Source organism: Coregonus lavaretus (assembly GCF_964263955.1).
Source record: "Coregonus lavaretus genome assembly, chromosome: 3".
Taxonomy (NCBI): Eukaryota; Metazoa; Chordata; class Actinopteri; order Salmoniformes; family Salmonidae; genus Coregonus; species Coregonus lavaretus.
Window position 1 is genome coordinate 57,344,819 of NC_139990.1, and position 19,867 is coordinate 57,364,685.

Sequence of the window (19,867 nt, forward strand, 5' to 3'; positions counted from 1 at the left end):
CAGCTCACGCAAGGTCCCCCTGCTCAAGCCAGTGCATGTCCAGGCCCGTCTGAAGTTTGCCAATGACCATCTGGATGATCCAGAGGAGGAATGGGAGAAGGTCATGTGGTCTGATGAGACAAAAATTGAGCTTTTTGGTCTAAACTCCACTCGCCGTGTTTGGAGGAAGAAGAAGGATGAGTACAACCCCAAGAACACCATCCCAACCGTGAAGCATGGAGGTGGAAACATCATTCTTTGGGGATGCTTTTCTGCAAAGGGGACAGGACGACTGCACCGTATTGAGGGGAGGATGGATGGGGCCATGTATCGCGAGATCTTGGCCAACAACCTCCTTCCCTCAGTAAGAGCATTGAAGATGGGTCGTGGCTGGGTCTTCCAGCATGACAATGACCCGAAACACACAGCCAGGGCAACTAAGGAGTGGCTCCGTAAGAAGCATCTCAAGGTCCTGGAGTGGCCTAGCCAGTCTCCAGACCTGAACCCAATAGAAAATCTTTGGAGGGAGCTGAAAGTCCGTATTGCCCAGCGACAGCCCCGAAACCTGAAGGATCTGGAGAAGGTCTGTATGGAGAAGTGGGCCAAAATCCCTGCTGCAGTGTGTGCAAACCTGGTCAAGACCTACAGGAAACATATGATCTCTGTAATTGCAAACAAAGGTTTCTGTACCAAATATTAAGTTCTGCTTTCCTGATGTATCAAATACTTATGTCATGCAATAAAATGCAAATTAATTACTTAAAAATAATACAATGTGATTTTCTGGATTTTTGTTTTAGATTCCGTCGCTCACAGTTGAAGTGTACCTATGATAAAAATTACAGACCTCTACATGCTTTGTAAGTAGGAAAACCTGCAAAATCGGCAGTGTATCAAATACTTGTTCTCGCCACTGTATATATATGTAACTGAATTTGGGTCCTGCATGCTTGAGGTTCGGCACTGCATTGATGGGCGGTGAACCAAACATTTGTTTTTAATTTGGAAAAGAATTGGATTTAGGTTTGAATTAGTTCTCTCTGGCTACAATAACTATAGTTACTATGGTGTGCATTGGAATAAGACAAGTCATTTGGATTATTGAAAGACTAATAATTGGTTGACTTCTGTAATGTTTAGAAAATTAAATGTATGACGGTGTATGATGGAGTATGACTTTTGAAAGCTCCGTTCTCAGTTTATTCTCAAGCCATCGCAATGGTGACAGCCAATGAGGAAGTAATTAAACATAGAAATGAAATTAGGATGTTGTGCATCATCAAAAGAGTCACTCAAAGAAAACTCGATATATTGCATCATCGATCAAACGTGATGCTATTTACAGTGCAGTGACGGAGATTGTGTGTGCATCCTTTTTCAGTTTATTAATGATCTAGTGTGAGTGATTATGTAAATGGGAGATATACAACTAAGTTGGTCTATCTATGAACACAGTTGTGCGTTGTTCTAAGATTTTGAAGGTTCAGGACCATGGAGAGTGCACTCATACGAGCAGCTCAATCGGAGCGATGAGATATTATGAGGGCTTATTGATGTTTCCACATTGCTCACATAACACTACAACACAACTACTGTATGCTATGGTGTAGGGGTGTGAACGTTTAAATGAAATTGTGATCCTTAACGTTAAGAAATATCCCTAACCGTAGATGCAGAAAGTAAACAGCATAGTGGGTCAATTTCCGTAACAACTAAGAGCGTTGAAGTGCGAGGCTCAACTTCTCTGCTGTTTTGGTGCACTGGCTACCATGCTGTGAACAGCGTTAAGTGAACCCGTGCACATGCGCAGATACAGTGTGTGACTGTGTGAGAGCGATGTGTTGCATCTCGCTCATCTCAATATCCTAGCCTATTTATTCTTGCAAGCCAAGAAATTGCGAGATACAGCATTCCGTTGCGAGATACAGCTTTTGATTGCCAATAGATAGGCCTAGTGCACGGTTCTGACTCTATCTGCCTGGTGGCCGACCTGCCTATACTCTGCCCCTCCCCTCTCTCTCCATCCCTCGCTATCTCGCTATGAAAGATGCAAGTGTTTGTGTTCTCGGAAGTACGGCAACTAATCAGTCTCCTCCATTCCAAAAATACAGGATCTTAGGAGTCGATTCCTTGCGGAATCTAATTTTGACACTCAGAAATGGGAGTCGACACCGGGAGTCGACACCGTCGCAGGGCAAGGAGCAATCAATTATTTTTGAGTCGACTCTCCACCACTACGTCATTGTCGTTAACAGTTGAAGAAAAGGCAGAGAAAGGCAAGTGACAGCAACGAAGTCCTGTATGGCAATACTTTGAGAAGTTAAATGAGCAGGAAATGCAAACTTTGCGAGGTGGAATTGAAGTATAGTAATGGTGCAATGCTGGCAGCAGCGCAGCTGCATTGTGATTATTATTATTTATTTTTTTACCCCTTTATCTCCCCAATTTCATGATATCCAATTGGTAGTTACAGTCTTGTCCGATCGCTGCAACTCCGTACGGACTCGGGAAAGAAAAAGGTTGAGAGCAATTCGTACCTGTATGGTTCTTCTATTACCACTACCACTGTAGAATGAGAGAGTACCCAGTGTGCTTCAACCTGGTAAGAAAAGGTCCTAACCTGGAGGACATGTTGTACTGTTGCTATGAAGTATAATCATTATATTTACCATCCTTTCATGTCTCTTCAGATAGCATTGAGGACTACATTCAGACCACCACATCCAACGTGGAGTCAGCCAATCAGGAGCTAGCAAAGGCCAGCCATCACCAGGTGCAGTAGTGTCCTATTTTCATTGTCCAGGTTCAGTGATGTGTGCGTGTGGGTGTGTGCATATGTGTGTGTACTTGCAGGCGGGTGTGCGGGCAGGCGTTTATGACAACTAAGTGCAGTTCCTGTATATTGCCATATCTGTGTATTGCTGGTGTTGACATAACATTTTAATAGAGATTTTCAGGTGTCATGCTGACACATCTTTTTACAGGATCAGTAAGACAAACATGATTTCAAATAACAGGGTTTGCTATTTCATTACTAATTTATTGCGTTCATTATGATGCTGTGGAAATAACAATAAAGATAAAATATTCATCTCATATTTTATCAGCTTTTGCCTTAGCTAAATTAATTGGACTGATAGAAACAGTAAAACGATAGCCTGGAGTATTATAGGAAAATTAAACAGATATACAACACTGAACTCCAATTCCATAAACAACTGTTTCTTCCACCAAGATAATGATTATAAGGTTTCAATTTCATCATACAAATGAATTGACTAAGAACGGAAATACATGAATGTGCATCAGACGGTAGATTATGATTTCTTTCTGATTTCTTTTGAGTGACTCTCATTTCCATTTGGTAGCACGTTCACAAAATGCCCAAGGTTAATTTTTTGTTCATTTTCCTTGTGTATATTGACTAGCAATTTTATGTCATACTCCCCCCAACCCCCCCGTCATCCTTGCTTGAATTATATCACAGGAGGGCTAAGAAGTCAGTGTTTGTAGCATACGCCTGTAGTGTGTAGCCCTCTGGCTATCCTAAATAATATATTGACAAAAGTGTCTTTGGGTTAATAAAAAGGTCACCTTTTTTGTTACTGGTAGTAGATAGCTTCACAACACCCAAACAGAGTGAGGGTTTATGACCCTGATACTCTGTCTGCAAACACACACACACACGTCATTTAGTGACTTACAGTCAGTGCATTCATCTTAAGATAGCTAGGTGGGGCAACCACATATTGCAGTCATAGTAAGTGCATTTTTCCTCAATAAAGTAGCTATCAGCAAAGTCAGTGCTAGTATGGGGGTACATGGGAGAATTTGGGAAGGTTGAACACCAGGCAGGCTGCTGCGTTCTGGATAAGTTGCAGGGGTTTTATGGCACAAGCGGGGAGTCCAACCAGCAGCAAGTTGCAATAGTCCAGATGGGAGATGACAAGTGCCGGGTTTAGAACCTGCGCCACTGCCTGTGTGACGTAGGGTCGTACTCTACGGATATAGTAGAACTGAGCCCTGGGGGACACCAGTAGTGAGAGCACATTGTGCAGACACAGATCCTCTCCACGCCAATTGGTAGGAGCGGCCTGCCAGGTAGCATGCAATCCAAGAGTGTGCAAAGCCTGAAATTCCCAGCCCTGAGAGGGTGGAGAGGAGGATATGATGGTTCATCGTCTCGAAGGCAGCGTATAGATCTAGGAGGATGAGAACAGAGGAGAGAGTCAGCTTTGGCTGTGTGGATAGCCTCTATGACACATAGGAGAGCAGTCTGATTGACCCGTCTTGAAGCCTGACTGGTTAGGGTCAAGAAGATTGTTCTGAGAGAGCAAGAGAGAGTTGGTCAGAGACAGCACGCTCAAGTGTTTTGGAAATAAAATAAATAAGGGATACCGGTCTGTAGTTTGACGTCAGAGGGGTCGAGTGTTGGTTTCCTGAGAAGGGGAGCGACTCTGGCCATATTGAAGTCAAAGGTGGTCTGGAATGAGTTTATGAGGGAAGTGAGGAATGGGAGAAGGTCTCCAGAGAGGATCTTGAGAAGGGTGGAGGGAATGGGGTTGAGCGGGCAGTATTTCATCTGGAGAAAGAGGTCAAGGTGTAGGGTAGTCTCTGTGTGAGTGGGACAAGTGGACTAAATGGACTGAGTGAATATGGAGCGGATGTCATCAACCTTCTTTTCAAAGTGGTTGACAAAGTCGTTTGCGGAGGGGGAGGGGAGTGGAGGATTAAGGTGGGAGGAGAAGGTTGAAAATAATTTCCTAGGGGTAGAGGCAGAAGCTTGAAATTGAGAGTGATAGAAAGTGGCTTTAGCAGCGGATACAGAGGAAGGTATAGAGGAGGGAGTGAAAGGATGAAACGTTCTCCGGAAGTTTAGTTTTCTTCCATTTTTGCTCAGATGCCCGCAGCCCTGTTCTGTAAGCTCGCAGTCATTCAGCCAGGGAGCAGGAGGGGAGGGCCGAGCTGGCAGGGAGGAAAGGGGACAGTGAGAGTCATAGGATGTGGAAAGCGAGGAGAGTAGGGTCGTAGAGGCAGAATCAGGAGACAGGACGGAGAAGGATTTAGCAGAAGGGAGAGATGATAGGATAGAAGAGGAGAGAGTAGAGGGAGACAGAGCGAAGATTGCGACCGCACATGACCTTCTGGGTAGGGGCTTAGTGGTTAGGGTTGGAAGAAAGGGACACAGAAAAGGAAACAAAGTAGTGATCAGAGACCTGGAGGTGGGTTGCAGTGAGATTAGTAGGCGAACAGCATCTAGTAAAGATGAGGTCAAGCACATTGCCTGCCTTGTGAGTGGGAGGGGACTGGGAAAGAGTGAGGTCAAAAGGAGGAAAGGAGTGGAAAGAAATTAATCGAACGCCAGGAGGTTGAAGTCGCTCAGTACACTGAGTGGTGAGCCACCATCAGGAACTTTACTTATCAAGATGTCAAGCTCATTGAGGAACTCTCTAAGGGCACCTGGTGTGCGATAGATGACAACAATGTTAAGCTTGAGTGGACAGGTGACAGTGACAGCATGGAATTCAAATGAGGAGATGGACAGGTGAGTGAGGGAGGAAATAGAAAATCTCCACCTAGAAGAAATGAGTAGCTCTGTGCCACCACCGTGACGACCAGATGCTCTCGGGCTATGAGAGAACACATAGTCAGATGAAGAGAGAGCAGCTGGAGTAGCAGTGTTCTCTGGGGTGATCCATGTCTCCGTCAGGTCCAGCATAGGCTGAGGGGAACTCAGCATTTCTGACGGAAGTTCCAAATGCTGCTGGAGACCAGGATTTCCACATGGGTTGTGCGCGTAGGTTACACTAAAGGGGTGGGGAGCGTCTGTAAAACCTACAGTGAGAGGAGCGAACAGGTTGACAAAGCTACAAAAGAGCAAAATGAGATAATCTGAAAATAACTAGGTAAGGTACTCAAGTAAGAGAGTGGTGTGTATTCTTCCTCTTTCCTTCATCAAACAACTCCTCAGAACAACTCTGCAGAACCGTCTTTGTTTCAGTGACGAGACCGCCGCTGACACGACCACCGCTGACACAGCTGCCGCTAAAAAAAACAGGGGAGGCTGAAGTACTAACAACAATTGCTAATTGCCTAGCAGAGGGGAAAAGAGCACACCTCCCAGTACTAATTGCATATTGCCTAGGAGAGGAGAAACCACTCCCCCTCTAATACAGCCGCTGATTACAAAACAGCAACAATCACTAATTGCCCTGCCCCTTAATCCTGTTGATGTGTCAACAATCAGCTGCAAGGTATGAGCAGTCAGCAGTTCACACACCAAGTAGGCTACTGGGAAGGCATACAGCACTTAAAGTAGATGCCCCTAGCTATCAAAAAGACAGTACTAGACAATAACAGATGAATAATTTTTTTATAAATATTACTCCTGGCGATAGCAGGAGTCCTCTAACTATAGATTGAAGCACATACACACAGACACACATGCATAAACACACTGTGACGAGTACTGAGGATACGAAGAGGCAGGACGCAGACGCAGGAATTAACAAGGTCAAGGTTTACTCAAACAATGACAAAGAGAATAAACAAAGATAGAGTACATGACACAAAGCAAAACAATCACACACAACATCCTACAGGGCTAGATAGGGGTAGTGATGAGATGACGAGGTACAGGTGCGCTGGAGGTGATTAGGGTGTGTTGGGTTTCCATTCCGGTGTTTCCAAGGTGGTGCGCTCAGACCGGTGGCTCAGTAGACCGACGAATGTTGATGATTCGCCGGTCTACTGAGCCATGATGATTCACCGGAGGGGAGCAACGGGAGGAGACGTGACAGTCCCCCCCCCCTTTGAGAAAAAGGAACAGGGATACATTTTCTCTGGCTTACCGTGCCGCTGGGAGAGGACCGCACCCACGCCCTCCTCCGATGCGTCCACATCCAGGATGAAAGGACGAGAGGGATCTGGGTGTTTTAGGATGGCCGCTGTGGTGAACCTCTCCTTCAGCCTCTTGAAGGCATCGTCAGCCTCAGTGTTCCAGGTCAGCTTCTGAGGCCCACCCTTAAGGAGAGAGGTGAGCGGGGCGGATATGGAGCTGAAGGACCTGATGAAACGTTGGTAGAAATTGGCGAAGCCCAGGAAGCTCTGTAGGCCCTTGATGGTGTTGGGAACTGGCCATGACCTGACGGCGTCCGTCTTCACTCCTTCCATAAACACCCCCCGAGGACTGATCCTGTATCCTAGGAAGGAGATGGCCTGTTGGTGTAATTCACATTTATCCCCTTTCACCAACAGGCTGTGTTCCCGGAGGAAGAGTAGGACAGCTCGGACGTCCCTGATGTGCTCCTCGAATGTAGCCGAGTAGATCAGGATATCGTCGATGTACACCACCACCTGTCTACTCAGTATGTCCCGGAACACGTCATTGACGAAGGACTGGAACACAGATGGTGCGTTGGCGAGCCCGTAGGGCATGACGCAGTATTCATAGTGGCCTGAGGTAGTGCTGAATGCTGTCTTCCACTTGTCTCCTTCCCGGATTCAGATCAGGTTGTAGGCACTCCTCAGTTCTAACTTGGTAAAGTACTGGGCCCCTCGTAGCTGCTCGATGGCCGACGGAACCAGAGTGAGGGGGTACCGGTACTTGGTGGTGACTGCGTTCAGCCCCCTGTAGTCAATGCATGGTCTTAGTCCTCCGTCTTTTTTGGCCACGAAGAAGAAGCTGGCGGAGGCAGGAGAGGTAGAGCATCTGATGAACCCTTGTGTCAGGTTCTCCGCCACATACTTCTCCATGGCCTCAGTCCCCGCCATGGAAAGGGGGTAAATGCGAATCTTCGGGGAGTGTTGTCCCTCCAGCAGGTCAATGGCACAGTCCCAGGGCCTGTGAGGGGGAGACACGTAGCCTTAGATGAAGAGAAGACATCGGAGAGATCTGCGTACTCACGTGGAATGTTGGGCTGGAGTGCGGACTCCGGACTCTCCACTGACGTGGAACAACAAACCACCGGCAGGCAGGTCTTCCGGTATGAGGTGGACCAGGCTGTGATCCTCTTGGTGATCCAATTGATGGTGGGGTTGTGTAGTCTGAGCCAGGGCAATCCCAAGACGATCCGGTGAAGGGGTGACGTGACGATGTGGAATGACAGCTCCTCATGGTGCTCCGATAGTGTGGGAATGGTGATGGTGATGGGGAGAGTGACGTGCGTAATGGTGCCTGACCCAAGGGGTTGATTGTCCAATGTGGTGACGTGTAGCGGAGATGGCAGTGGCACGGTGGGCAACCCCCATTCAGAAACCAGCTCCCTATCTATAAGGTTCCCTGCTGATCTGGAATCTATCATTGCAGTAGAAGATAAGGAATAACCAGTCACCGTTATGGGAACTAAAAACAATGGTTTTGTGATAGGAGATGACGTCACACTCATGGAGCGGCGACGGGAGTCATACAGCCTAGATAGGGAGCCGCCAGGAGATCGGTGTGCCGTGGTGGTGTAGGGGGTGCTGCCCACCTCCATGGGTGAGGACTCGGAATCAGGGCGGCTTCCATAGCTTAGATGGGGTGAGCGTCGAAGCTCCGGGAGGTGTTGGGAACGCCGTCTCTCTCGCAACATTTTGTCAAGACGGATGGACGTGGTGATAAGGGTATCAAGGTCCATCTCATCGTCCCGACATGCGAGTTCCGTCTTAATGTCCTCCCGTAAGCCTCTCCTTGTAGATGGAGGAGACGCTCACCCCGTCCTTTCCCTCCGTGGGATGATCAAACATCGCCCTGAACCGAGCGAGGAAGGTGAGGTAGGGTAGTGCCACTGCCTCCTCTCCTTCTCAGACTGCCGTGGCCCAATCCAGCGCCTTCCCCTTAAGAAGCGAAATCACCAGCGCTATCCTGGCTTGGTCAGATGGATATGCCCCAGGCTGGCGCGCCAAATAAAGTGAAACCTGTAGCAGGAAGCCTCTACATTTAGTAGTTTTACCGTCAAAACGCTCCGGTAGGGCGAGGGTTCCCACAGAAGTGGGTGATAGCCTGGGGACAGGTGGATTGGAGGCACTCGCCGCTCCCTGAGGTAGAACCGGAGCGCTGGGCAGATTATGCAGAGTTTGGAGCACTTCCTGCATGGCTGTTCAACTGGGCAAGCTGCTGCTGGTGCTGGTCGAGGCACTGGGAAACTCTTGCTGCATCCATTTTCGTTTGGTGTGTGATTCTGTGACAAGTACTGAGGATACGAAGAGGCAGGACGCAGACGCAGGAATTAACAAGGTCAAGGTTTACTCAAACAATGACAAAGAGAATAAACAAAGATAGAGTACATGACACGAAGCAAAACAATCTCACACAACATTCTACAGAACAGTACAGGGCTAAATAGGGGTAGTGATGAGATGATGAGGTGCAGGTGCGCTGGAGGTGATTAGGGTGCGTTGGGTTTCCATTCCGGTGTTGCCAAGGTGGTGCGCTCAGACCGGTGGCTCAGTAGACCGGCGAATCAGAGCTCCGGAGGGGAGCAACGGTAGGAGATGTGACACACACACACATTTGAGCTGATGTACTGTATGATACTTTTTCAGTTTACTGTACTTTATTTTATATCTATGGTATGAATATCACTGTCTTACTTAGTGATTTGTTGTCAATTGTAGCCAACCCCTCTTCCTATATCCTTATCTCTCTAATGGCTTTCCTTTGACTTTTTCCTCTTTCTCATATCTACTACCGTACACACACATAGATTACCAACATGCAATGTCAGGGATTCAGAAAGGTGCTTTTATATATTTATTTTCTTGGATGGATCTAACAACACCTGAAAAACTTACACAGTTACTCTTCCTGAATAACTTGCACAGTTTCTCTTATATGGGTAGTTTATTTAAAGTCTAACAGTATGAATATTGTACATGTACACCATAAGAAATGCCCTGCTTTTGAAACAAAGTTCCATATTACTGTAATATTACCCAAAAGCCAATACCATAGTTGTGTAGGGTCAGGACACTGTTCACAGATCTACGTTGCCATTTAGATTGTTCTGTTGGATTCCTAGAGTATATAGACACCATATTACTTTCCCCAAAAAGTTTTGTGAGAGTTGCTCTCCTTCCTGCAGGCTTATTTTTTTCTGTTTCATGCTGTTCCTATGCTGCTCTACAAGTGAGCGAGTGAGTGAGCAAATTGGCGAGTGGCAACAGCTTTCCCATTAATTGTCATTTCATTATCTCAAGGAGAGCTGAGCCGTGACCAAGCTCACGCAGAGCAATTTAGCTCTCCGCCAATCCACACGGCTGTTTCTAGTCTAGAGGAAGAGCGAGGGGAGAAGAGAGAGACACTGTGAAGGGGGAGATATAAAGAGTGGTAGGGAGGAAAAGAGATTGAAGGAGAGAAACGAGAGCGAAAGAGAGAGACTGTTGAGGAGGAGGGAGAGATACAGAGAGAGAGAGTGAGAGAAAGAGAGAGGGAGACTAACACAGAGACATACAAATGGCAGAAAGGCAAGGGCACAGTTCCATGAACTCAGTCAAACAGCTCTTTAATGCTGGTGCACATGCACCGTTGAACATCAGCACCAATGGTCAATTAAAAGGGGATGACATTTTCGTCCGTGGCCCACCATATCAGATGGCTTTACACTGAAAATAAATTGAATCTATGATCCATTAGCCTCAGGCAGATTACTCCTCTCACATGAAGACTCCTCAAGTTACAACACTGATGTTGTATCTCAGCCCCCATCCATGTCCAACAGACCGAGATGAACTGTGATTGTTCATTACTATGTAACGATACTATTATATTATACAGCCCCCATGTCGTTAGTGAAACATACAGTGGGGAAAAAAAGTATTTAGTCAGCCACCAATTGTGCAAGTTCTCCCACTTAAAAAGATGAGAGAGGCCTGTAATGTTCATCATAGGTACACGTCAACTATGACAGACAAAATGAGAATTTTTTTCTCCAGAATATCACATTGTAGGATTTTTAATGAATTTATTTGCAAATTATGGTGGAAAATAAGTATTTGGTCAGTAACAAAAGTTTCTCAATACTTTGTTATATACCCTTTGTTGGCAATGACACAGGTCAAAAGTGTTCTGTAAGTCTTCACAAGGTTTTCACACACTGTTGCTGGTATTTTGGCCCATTCCTCCATGCAGATCTCCTCTAGAGCAGTGATGTTTTGGGGCTGTCGCTGGGCAACACAGACTTTCAACTCCCTCCAAAGATTTTCTATGGGGTTGAGATCTGGAGACTGGCTAGGCCTTTCCAGGACCTTGAAATGCTTCTTACGAAGCCACTCCTTCGTTGCCCGGGCGGTGTGTTTGGGATCATTGTCATGCTGAAAGACCCAGCCACGTTTCATCTTCAATGCCCTTGCTGATGGAAGGAGGTTTTCACTCAAAATCTCACGATACATGGCCCCATTCATTCTTTCCTTTACACGGATCAGTCGTCCTGGTCCCTTTGCAGAAAAACAGCCCCAAAGCATGATGTTTCCACCCCCATGCTTCACAGTAGGTATGGTGTTCTTTGGATGCAACTCAGCATTCTTTGTCCTCCAAACACGACGAGTTGAGTTTTTACCAAAAAGTTATATTTTGGTTTCATCTGACCATATGACATTCTCCCAATCCTCTTCTGGATCATCCAAATGCACTCTAGCAAACTTCAGACGGGCCTGGACATGTACTGGCTTAAGCAGGGGGACACGTCTGGCACTGCAGGATTTGAGTCCCTGGCGGCGTAGTGTGTTGCTGATGGTAGGCTTTGCTACTTTGGTCCCAGCTCTCTGCAGGTCATTCACTAGGTCCCCCCGTGTGGTTCTGGGATTTTTGCTCACCGTTCTTGTGATCATTTTGACCCCACGGGGTGAGATCTTGCGTGGAGCCCCAGATCGAGGGAGATTATCAGTGGTCTTGTATGTCTTCCATTTCCTAATAATTTTTCCCACAGTTGATTTCTTCAAACCAAGCTGCTTACCTATTGCAGATTCAGTCTTCCCAGCCTGGTGCAGGTCTACAATTTTGTTTCAGGTGTCCTTTGACAGCTCTTTGGTCTTGACCATAGTGGAGTTTGGAGTGTGACTGTTTGAGGTTGTGGACAGGTGTCTTTTATACTGATAACAAGTTCAAACAGGTGCCATTAATACAGGTAACGAGTGGAGGACAGAGGTTACAGGTCTGTGAGAGCCAGAAATCTTGCTTGTTTGTAGGTGACCAAATACTTATTTTCCACCATAATTTGCAAATAAATTCATTAAAAATCCTACAATGTGATTTTCTGGATTTTTTTCTTCTCAATTTGTCTGTCATAGTTGACGTGTACCTATGATGAAAATTACAGGCCTCTCTCATCTTTTTAAGTGGGAGAACTTGCACAATTGGTGGCTGACTAAATACTTTTCCCCCCCCACTGTAGCTGTTTTATAATATGTAGAATAATGTTTTAATATAGACTTCATTTAAGACACACTTCCGTTAGTGTTGCATCCGTTAAAGTCTCAGTTGGCCATTAGATGAAGTTGGTTATGGGGAATGTGTTTGTAATGATTTGTAATGTTTGTAATGATTTACGAAGTAGCAATCTCAATATGCATAATGATTAATTGAAAGGTAATGACTCACTTGATTGGTGGTTACCATAATTACATCATAGGACATCACAGTTTCTGTTTGAAACCTGCCAGTCACCTTTGTGGAAAATGTATCTCCTCTTGTGAGCAATATGACATACTTCTGCTTTCATGCTAATTCAGATGGTTTGTTTTTGGAGATCCTGGTGTTATCGTATTGCTGGAGACAGGGAGGGAAGGACGGAAGGAAGGAGTAAGGAAGGAAGGAAGGAAGGAGGAAGGGAAGGTGGGAGAGAGCGAGAGATGCAGACTATATTATGCCTGACTGATAGAAGACAGAGAAACGCAGAAAACGGGCAGGGGCACACTAGGGTTGGGCGGTATCCAGATTTTCATATCGTCATACCATCCTTCTCTCACCCCGGTATTACCGGTTTATTACACAAGGGGGCACCAAAAGCCTGTTGGGTGTCTATTACCAGAATGCTAGTAATAGCGAATTTCCATGGAAGCTGCTAGCTAAATATGCTAACAAGCGCAAACGAAAAGGCAATTTTTTATTAAATTTTTTATTTCACCTTTATTTAACCAGGTAAGCCAGTTGAGAACAAGTTCTCATTTACAACTGCGACCTGGCCAAGATAAAGCAAAGCAGTGCGATTAAAAACAACAACACAGAGTTACATATGGAGTAAACAAAACATAAAGTCAAAAATACAACAGAAAATATAGATAAAGTGTGTGCAAATGTAGCAAGTTATGGAGGTAAGGCAATAAATAGGCCATAGTGCAAACATTATTACAATTTAGTATTAACACTGGAATGATAGATGTTCAAGAGATGATGTCCAAATAGAGATACTGGGGTGCAAATGAGCAAAATGAATAACAATATGGGGATGAGGTAGTTGGGTGTGCTAATTTCAGATGGGCTGTGTACAGGTGCAGTGATCGGTAAGGTGCTCTGACAACTGATGCTTAAAGTTAGTGAGGGAGATAAGAGTCTCCAGCTTCAGAGATTTTTGCAGTTCGTTCCAGTCATTGGCAGCAGAGAACTGGAAGGAATGGTGGCCAAAGGAGGTGTTGGCTTTGGGGATGACCAGTGAGATATACCTGCTGGAGCGCATACTACGGGTGGTTGTTGCTATGGTGACCAATGAGCTAAGATAAGGCGGGGATTTGCCTAGCAGTGTTTATAGATGACCTGGAGCCAGTGGGTTTGGCGACGAATATGTAGTGAGGACCAGCCAACAAGAGCGTACAAGTCACAGTGGTGGGTAGTATATGGGGCTTTGGTGACAAAACGGATGGCACTGTGATAGACTACATCCAATTTGCTGAGTAGAGTGTTGGAGGCTATTTTGTAAATGACATCGCTGAAGTCAAGGATCGGTAGGATAGTCAGTTTAACAAGGGCGTGTTTGGCAGCATGAGTGAAGGAGGCTTTGTTGTGAAATAGGAAGCCAATTCTAGATTTAACTTTGGATTGGAGATGCTTAATGTGAGTCTGGAAGGATAGTTTACACTCTAACCAGACATCTAGGTATTTGTAGTTGTCCACATACTCTAGGTCAGACCCGCCGAGAGTGGTGATTCTAGTCGGGTGGGCGGGTGCCAGCAGCGTTCGATTGAAGAGCATGCATTTAGTTTTACTAGTGTTTAAGAGCAGTTGGAGGCTACGGAAGGAGTGTTGAATGGCATTGAAGCTCGTTTGGAGGTTTGTTAACAGTGTCCAATGAAGGGCCAGATGTATACAAAATGGTGTCGTCTGCGTAGAGGTGGATCTGAGAGTCACCAGCAGCAAGAGCGACATCATTGATATACACAGAGAAAAGAGTCGGCCCGAGAATTGAACCCTGTTGCACCCCCATAGAGACTGCCATAGGTCCAGACAACAGGCCCTCCGATTTGACACATTGAACTCTATCTGAGAAGTAGTTGGTGAACCAGGCGAGGCAGTCATTTGAGAAACCAAGGCTATTTAGTCTGCCAATAAGAATGCGGTGGTTGACAGAGTCGAAAGCCTTGGCCAGGTCGATGAAGACGGCTGCACAGTACTGTCTATTATCGATCGCGGTTATAATATATTTTAGGACCTTGAGTGTGACTGAGGTGTACCCATGACCAGCTCGGAAACCGGATTGCATAGCGGAGAAGGTACGGTGGGATTCGAAATGGTTGGTGATCTGTTTGTTAACTTGGCTTTCAAAAACTTTCGAAAGGCAGGCCAGGATGGATATAGGTCTGTATGCACAAAGTTATACATACTGTATATAGGTAGGAGCTACCGAATGTCATGTTTGGGGAGTTTGGACATTTACAAGCGAATGTGAATGAGAGACATTGTTCAAATGAACAAAGTTTTGACGCATGCAGTACTGGCTCTCCAGCAGCATGTCTACATGCTGTGTCTGTGTGGAGTCTGAAGTCGCTAGGGCAATGGGCCTGCCTGCCTGCCTGCTCTGCTTTGAGAAGAGGGGGGTAGGAGCAGACTGATGGGCCAAGAACAGAGAGGAGAAAAAATGCAATCAAAATAGAAGTGGCAGCTGTACAAAAAACTCATCCAAAGGGTTTTGACTTCTCAAACATGGCAGAAAGCTAACATAATATGATGCCCCGTCACCTTATGAATTCAGCCACTTACTTAGATAGCAAGTTTAACTAGGGGTCATGTTAAAAAATATAAAAACGCATAAGAGATATCTTGCTGCATTTTGTAAAAACAGATCTTAAATGCTTCTTATTGTAATTTCTGCTCGGCGTCAGACTAATTTTTGCTTCAGTTGCACTTCTAAACGCCGATGAGAATTCACCAACGGCATTCTATCAGCAGACCGTGATCTGACTGATGTGTAGCTACTTTTCTCTGGTACTTTTCTCAGTGTAGCCTACTTTTCTCTGGTACTTTTCTCAGTGTAGCCAGCCTATTTTTTCCAGTAAAATGCTAGATTAACTTTAAGCAAAACATTAGGAAATGCTGGCTACATTCTTTCTATGATAGGCCTAAACATTAGAAATATGATGGCCATGCATCGTTTTTAATTTTTCATTGTAAGCTCATTTAGTTGTGTGGCTGCCAGCCAAATAGAGTTGTACTTCTGTTGTCATCTGATGAAAATGAAGCTATTTTATGCCGAATGTGTAGCACTAATGTATTTTCTGTGAAGGATAACTATAGTTGCACATCCCTGATCACCATCCAGTGGCTGTTTCCAAATACCCCGGTATACGGTACATACAGGAGGCTGAAGAAATTTGGCTTGGCTCCTAAGACCCTCACAAACTTCTACAGATGCACCATTTTGAGCATCCTGTCGGGCTGTATCACCGCCTGGTACGGCAACTGCACCGTCCGCAACCGCAGGGCTCTCCAGAGGGTGGTGCGGTCAGCCCAACGCATCACCGGGGGCACAATTCCTGCCCTCCAGGACATCTACAGCACACTGTGTCACAGGAAGGCCAAGAAAATCATCAAGGACCTCAGCCACCCAAGCCACGGCCTGTTCACCCCGCTACCAGAGACAGTACAGGTGCATCAAAGCTGGGACTGAGAGACTGAAAAACAGCTTCTAGCCGGCCTCCGCCCAGTACCCTGCCCTGAACATTAGTCACTGTCACTAGCCGGCTACCACCCGGTACTCTACCCTGCACCTTAGAGACTACTGCCCTATGTACATAGTCATTGAACACTGGTCACTTAATAATATTTACATACTGTTTTACCCACTTCATATGTATATACTGTATTCTATTTAAGGCTCATTCTATATAACTACTGCTGTAAACACCTTTTCTATTCATATACTGTCCATAGTGGCTATACACACATATACAGATACACTGAGTGTACAAAACATTGACATAGACTGACGGGTGAATCCAGGTGATCCCTTATTGATGTCACTTGTTAAATCCACTTCAATCAGTTTAGATGAAGGGGAGGAGACAGGTAAAATAAGAATTGCTAAGCCTTGAGACAATTGAGACATGGATTGTGTATGTGTACCATTCAGAGGGTGAATTTAAGTGCCTTTGAACGGGGTTTGGTAGTAGGTGCCAGGCGCACCGGTTTAAGTGTGTCAAGAACTGCAACGCTGCTGGGTTTTTCACGCTCCTTCAGTTTCCCGTGTGCATCAAGAATGGTCCACCACCCAAAGGACATCCAGCCAACTTGACACAACTGTGGGAAGCATTGGAGTCAACATGGGCCAGCATCCCTGTGGAACGCTTTCGGCACCTTGTAGTGTCCATACCCCGACGAATTGAGGCTGTTTTGAAGGCAGAAGGGGGTGCAACTCAATATTAGGAAGGTGTTCCTAATGTTTTGTACACTCAGTGTATATTTATATTCCGGACTCTGACACTGATATTATAAATAATATTATTATAATATTTATATATTTCTTAATTCCTTTCTTTGTATTTTGGGGATTGGCGTGTATTGTTTTGTATTCTTATGTATCGCTACACACGCGATAACATAATATGTGTAGGCGACCAATACAATTTGATTTGATTACAAGGTCACTACACACTAACACATTCACAGAGGAAATATCTCTGGGCAGACAGACAGTCAACATACCGATCTATTGATGCTTTTAGTCTTGGAGCAGGAAAAAAAGGTGCAGCAGTGCTGTCCTGTCCATTATATAGTTCTTTGACAATAATAATTTCCCCAGAAGGTCAGTTCTCTACTTTAACAACAATTCAACATCCTCCCCTTCTCTATCCATCTGTGGAGTTGAAAGCCAAATTCTACTTGGTGCTTAAAACGTTACATTATTTCCATTATATGATTCTGACTAGGGAAAACATGCTCTATACTGTACATATTCATTTAACGTACATCCGATGTGTTTGTCTTACAAAATAAGCCAATTTCATAGGCACAGATACATGAGAAACACAGCCAGAATACCAGAGTGCAGCTGGGCTGTAGTTTGTGGTGCAGTCAGAGGTGATGCAGGGACAGGGACGGGGACGGGGATGGGGACAGGGGGGGGGGTTAGTGGTGCAGTCTGAGGCGATACGGGGACGGGGACGGGGGGGGGTTAGTGGTGCAGTCTGAGGCGATGCAGGGACAGGGACGGGGACGGGGACAGGGGGGGTTAGTGGTGCTGTCAGAGGCGATTGCAGTTTGAGGCGATGCAGGGACAGGGATGGGGACAGGCAGGGGTTTGTGGTGCAGTCAGAGGCGATGCAGGGACAGGGGGGGGGTTGGGGACAGGGGGGGGGGTTAGTGGTGCAGTCTGAGGTGATGCAGCAGAGACAGTGACAGGGAGGCTGTCACAGTAGCACGTCCACTGAGGGTCCCAGGACTGGCCGTGAGTGTTTATTTGCTACTCCTTTTAAATATCATTATCAGGTTGACTGAACATTTTATGTACATTTCACATAAGCCGATTACAAAGGAGGCAGCTTGTTACAGGCAGAGCCAGCATTATTTGTCCTATACCAGATGCGATAAAGGAGGAATAATATTACGTCAGTAATCATTGCGTGGCATTATTATTGTATTATTAAGACATTTCTCATGTCACACAAATGGTAAATAGCTTTCCCCTCCTGGAAACTCAATGTGAGATTGTATTTCTGTATGAGAGAAATGGTGATGAGTTTGGAGCGTGCTGGCATACGGTCTGACATGACTTGCTGGTGCTAATAACCGCAGTGAGGGTCATCTTGGTGTGTGAGGATGCAGTGTAGCAGTCTCATGCTTCCCATACCCTGAGGCAATACACACTGTCCCTGGCATGGTTGTGAAATGCATGAACACCTTTAGATGGTAATATGCTTGGGAAATTTACACAACTGGTGCCACATTATCATGTTTGGAGACATGAAACAACGTTACGGTATAGCCAGACAAATATGTTTACATTTAGGCTTTTGTGACAGTTTCCAAATGTATCCTCACCAAGAGACCAAGCTTTCTTCAGCAGAGCTCTTACTCCTCTCCTCTGGCTTTGGCTCTGGGATAAACTGAGTGTATTCAAGGTGCCACGTATTGTATAAAGCTAATTTCTCTTTCAGCCCCTCTATCTCATTCTAACCCAGCTGCTCCTTGTCCTTGACCAGACCTTTATGCTGACAAAGGGGATTTCTTAGGACCTTGCCATGACAATGACAACACTGAGACTGAGAGGATCAGGGATGAGAGCCAGCGGGAACAGGCGCGGATGGGCAAGCGGCAGAGAGAGAGAAAGAGGGAGAGGGAGAGGGAGAGCGAGAGGGAGAGATAGGGAGATGGGGACAGGGGAGCAATCGAAGAATAGACACATGAAACTATGAGGAGTCATTTGACCAAATGCTTGAGGTTAAGATTTGTCCTGTTCTTGGGCATTCAGACTGAGCGTAATAGAACCGGGGAGATCCTCTCCTCTCTACTCCCCTCTCCTCCCAGGGGACTGCAGTGTACATGGTCATGAACCACAGGCCTACAGGACGCACTTTCCTGGGGATTAGGAAATTAGTGATAAGTGTTTCTTCTTTGTCTCAGTTCTGTCTCACACACCCCCCCCCCCCCCCTCTACTCTCTGTGTGCCTCCTTCTCCAATCCCTCTCTCACCTCACCTCTCCGTCGGCCCTGTGCCTGGAAAATTCCTGTTAAAAAATACTGCAACAGATCCTTTGTTATAGTAAGCCATTTTTTTTCCCTCTCTACCTTATTTACTTTTCTGTTCTCCCTAAATAACAGTGGAGTAGGGATGAGAAAGGGAGAGAGAGAGAGACTCGGCACCGTGCGACTGCTGTGTGCAAGCAGAGGGAGGAGGAGAGCGGATGGGAGAGAAAGTTTAGAAGGCACAGTTTATAAGGAAATGTGAGAGAGAAGCCGGGGAATCTGTGGTGGCCAGCTGCAAAGAGGAGATAGTGGAGAAAGGCTTTTAATTCTCAATCCCCACAGAGCCTTTGAAAATTACCAATCTTCTTATCACAGACGCAGGGCTGTTTATGCAAATTGTTGTGGAGTGGAACGTTTAAACTGAAAATTACTCGACAGCAGTTTTTTTCCCCTCTCCTCTCTCTCTCTTTCCACATGGAAAGTCTGTTTGGAGTCTCAGAAGATGAATTGCTTTGAAGCGCGTCAGGATTTAAAGACTCCAGCCCCAGCTCTGGTCTAAAGCAGCCGCTCTCACTGCCTTTGTAGCGGGAAAACGGGGAGGGAAAAAGAGAAAGAAAAAGCATTTGAAAACAACATAGATTCTGGTCTCCCCTCCCTGCTCTGACACATCACCCATCGCCTGAGGAGGCTAGGAGCCAGGGAAATATATAACTATCTCTAACCCCTGTTCTCCATTCTAGTTATTTTCATTTCTATTTATTTACCAGATTTTAGTTTTTTTTTTACTACACATTGAGA

At 45.8% G+C, this 19,867-nt stretch overlaps 1 protein-coding gene across 1 annotated transcript in view; it reads left to right on the top strand.

The window, feature by feature from the left end:
• tsnare1 (T-SNARE Domain Containing 1) overlaps positions 1–19,867 on the top strand; it is a 96,940-nt gene that overhangs the window by 60,763 nt on the left and 16,310 nt on the right. The window contains exon 10 of the mRNA XM_084157245.1: positions 2,670–2,752. Within this exon, the coding sequence (XP_084013371.1) occupies positions 2,670–2,752 (83 nt within the window). The remainder of the gene's footprint in view (positions 1–2,669; positions 2,753–19,867) is intronic.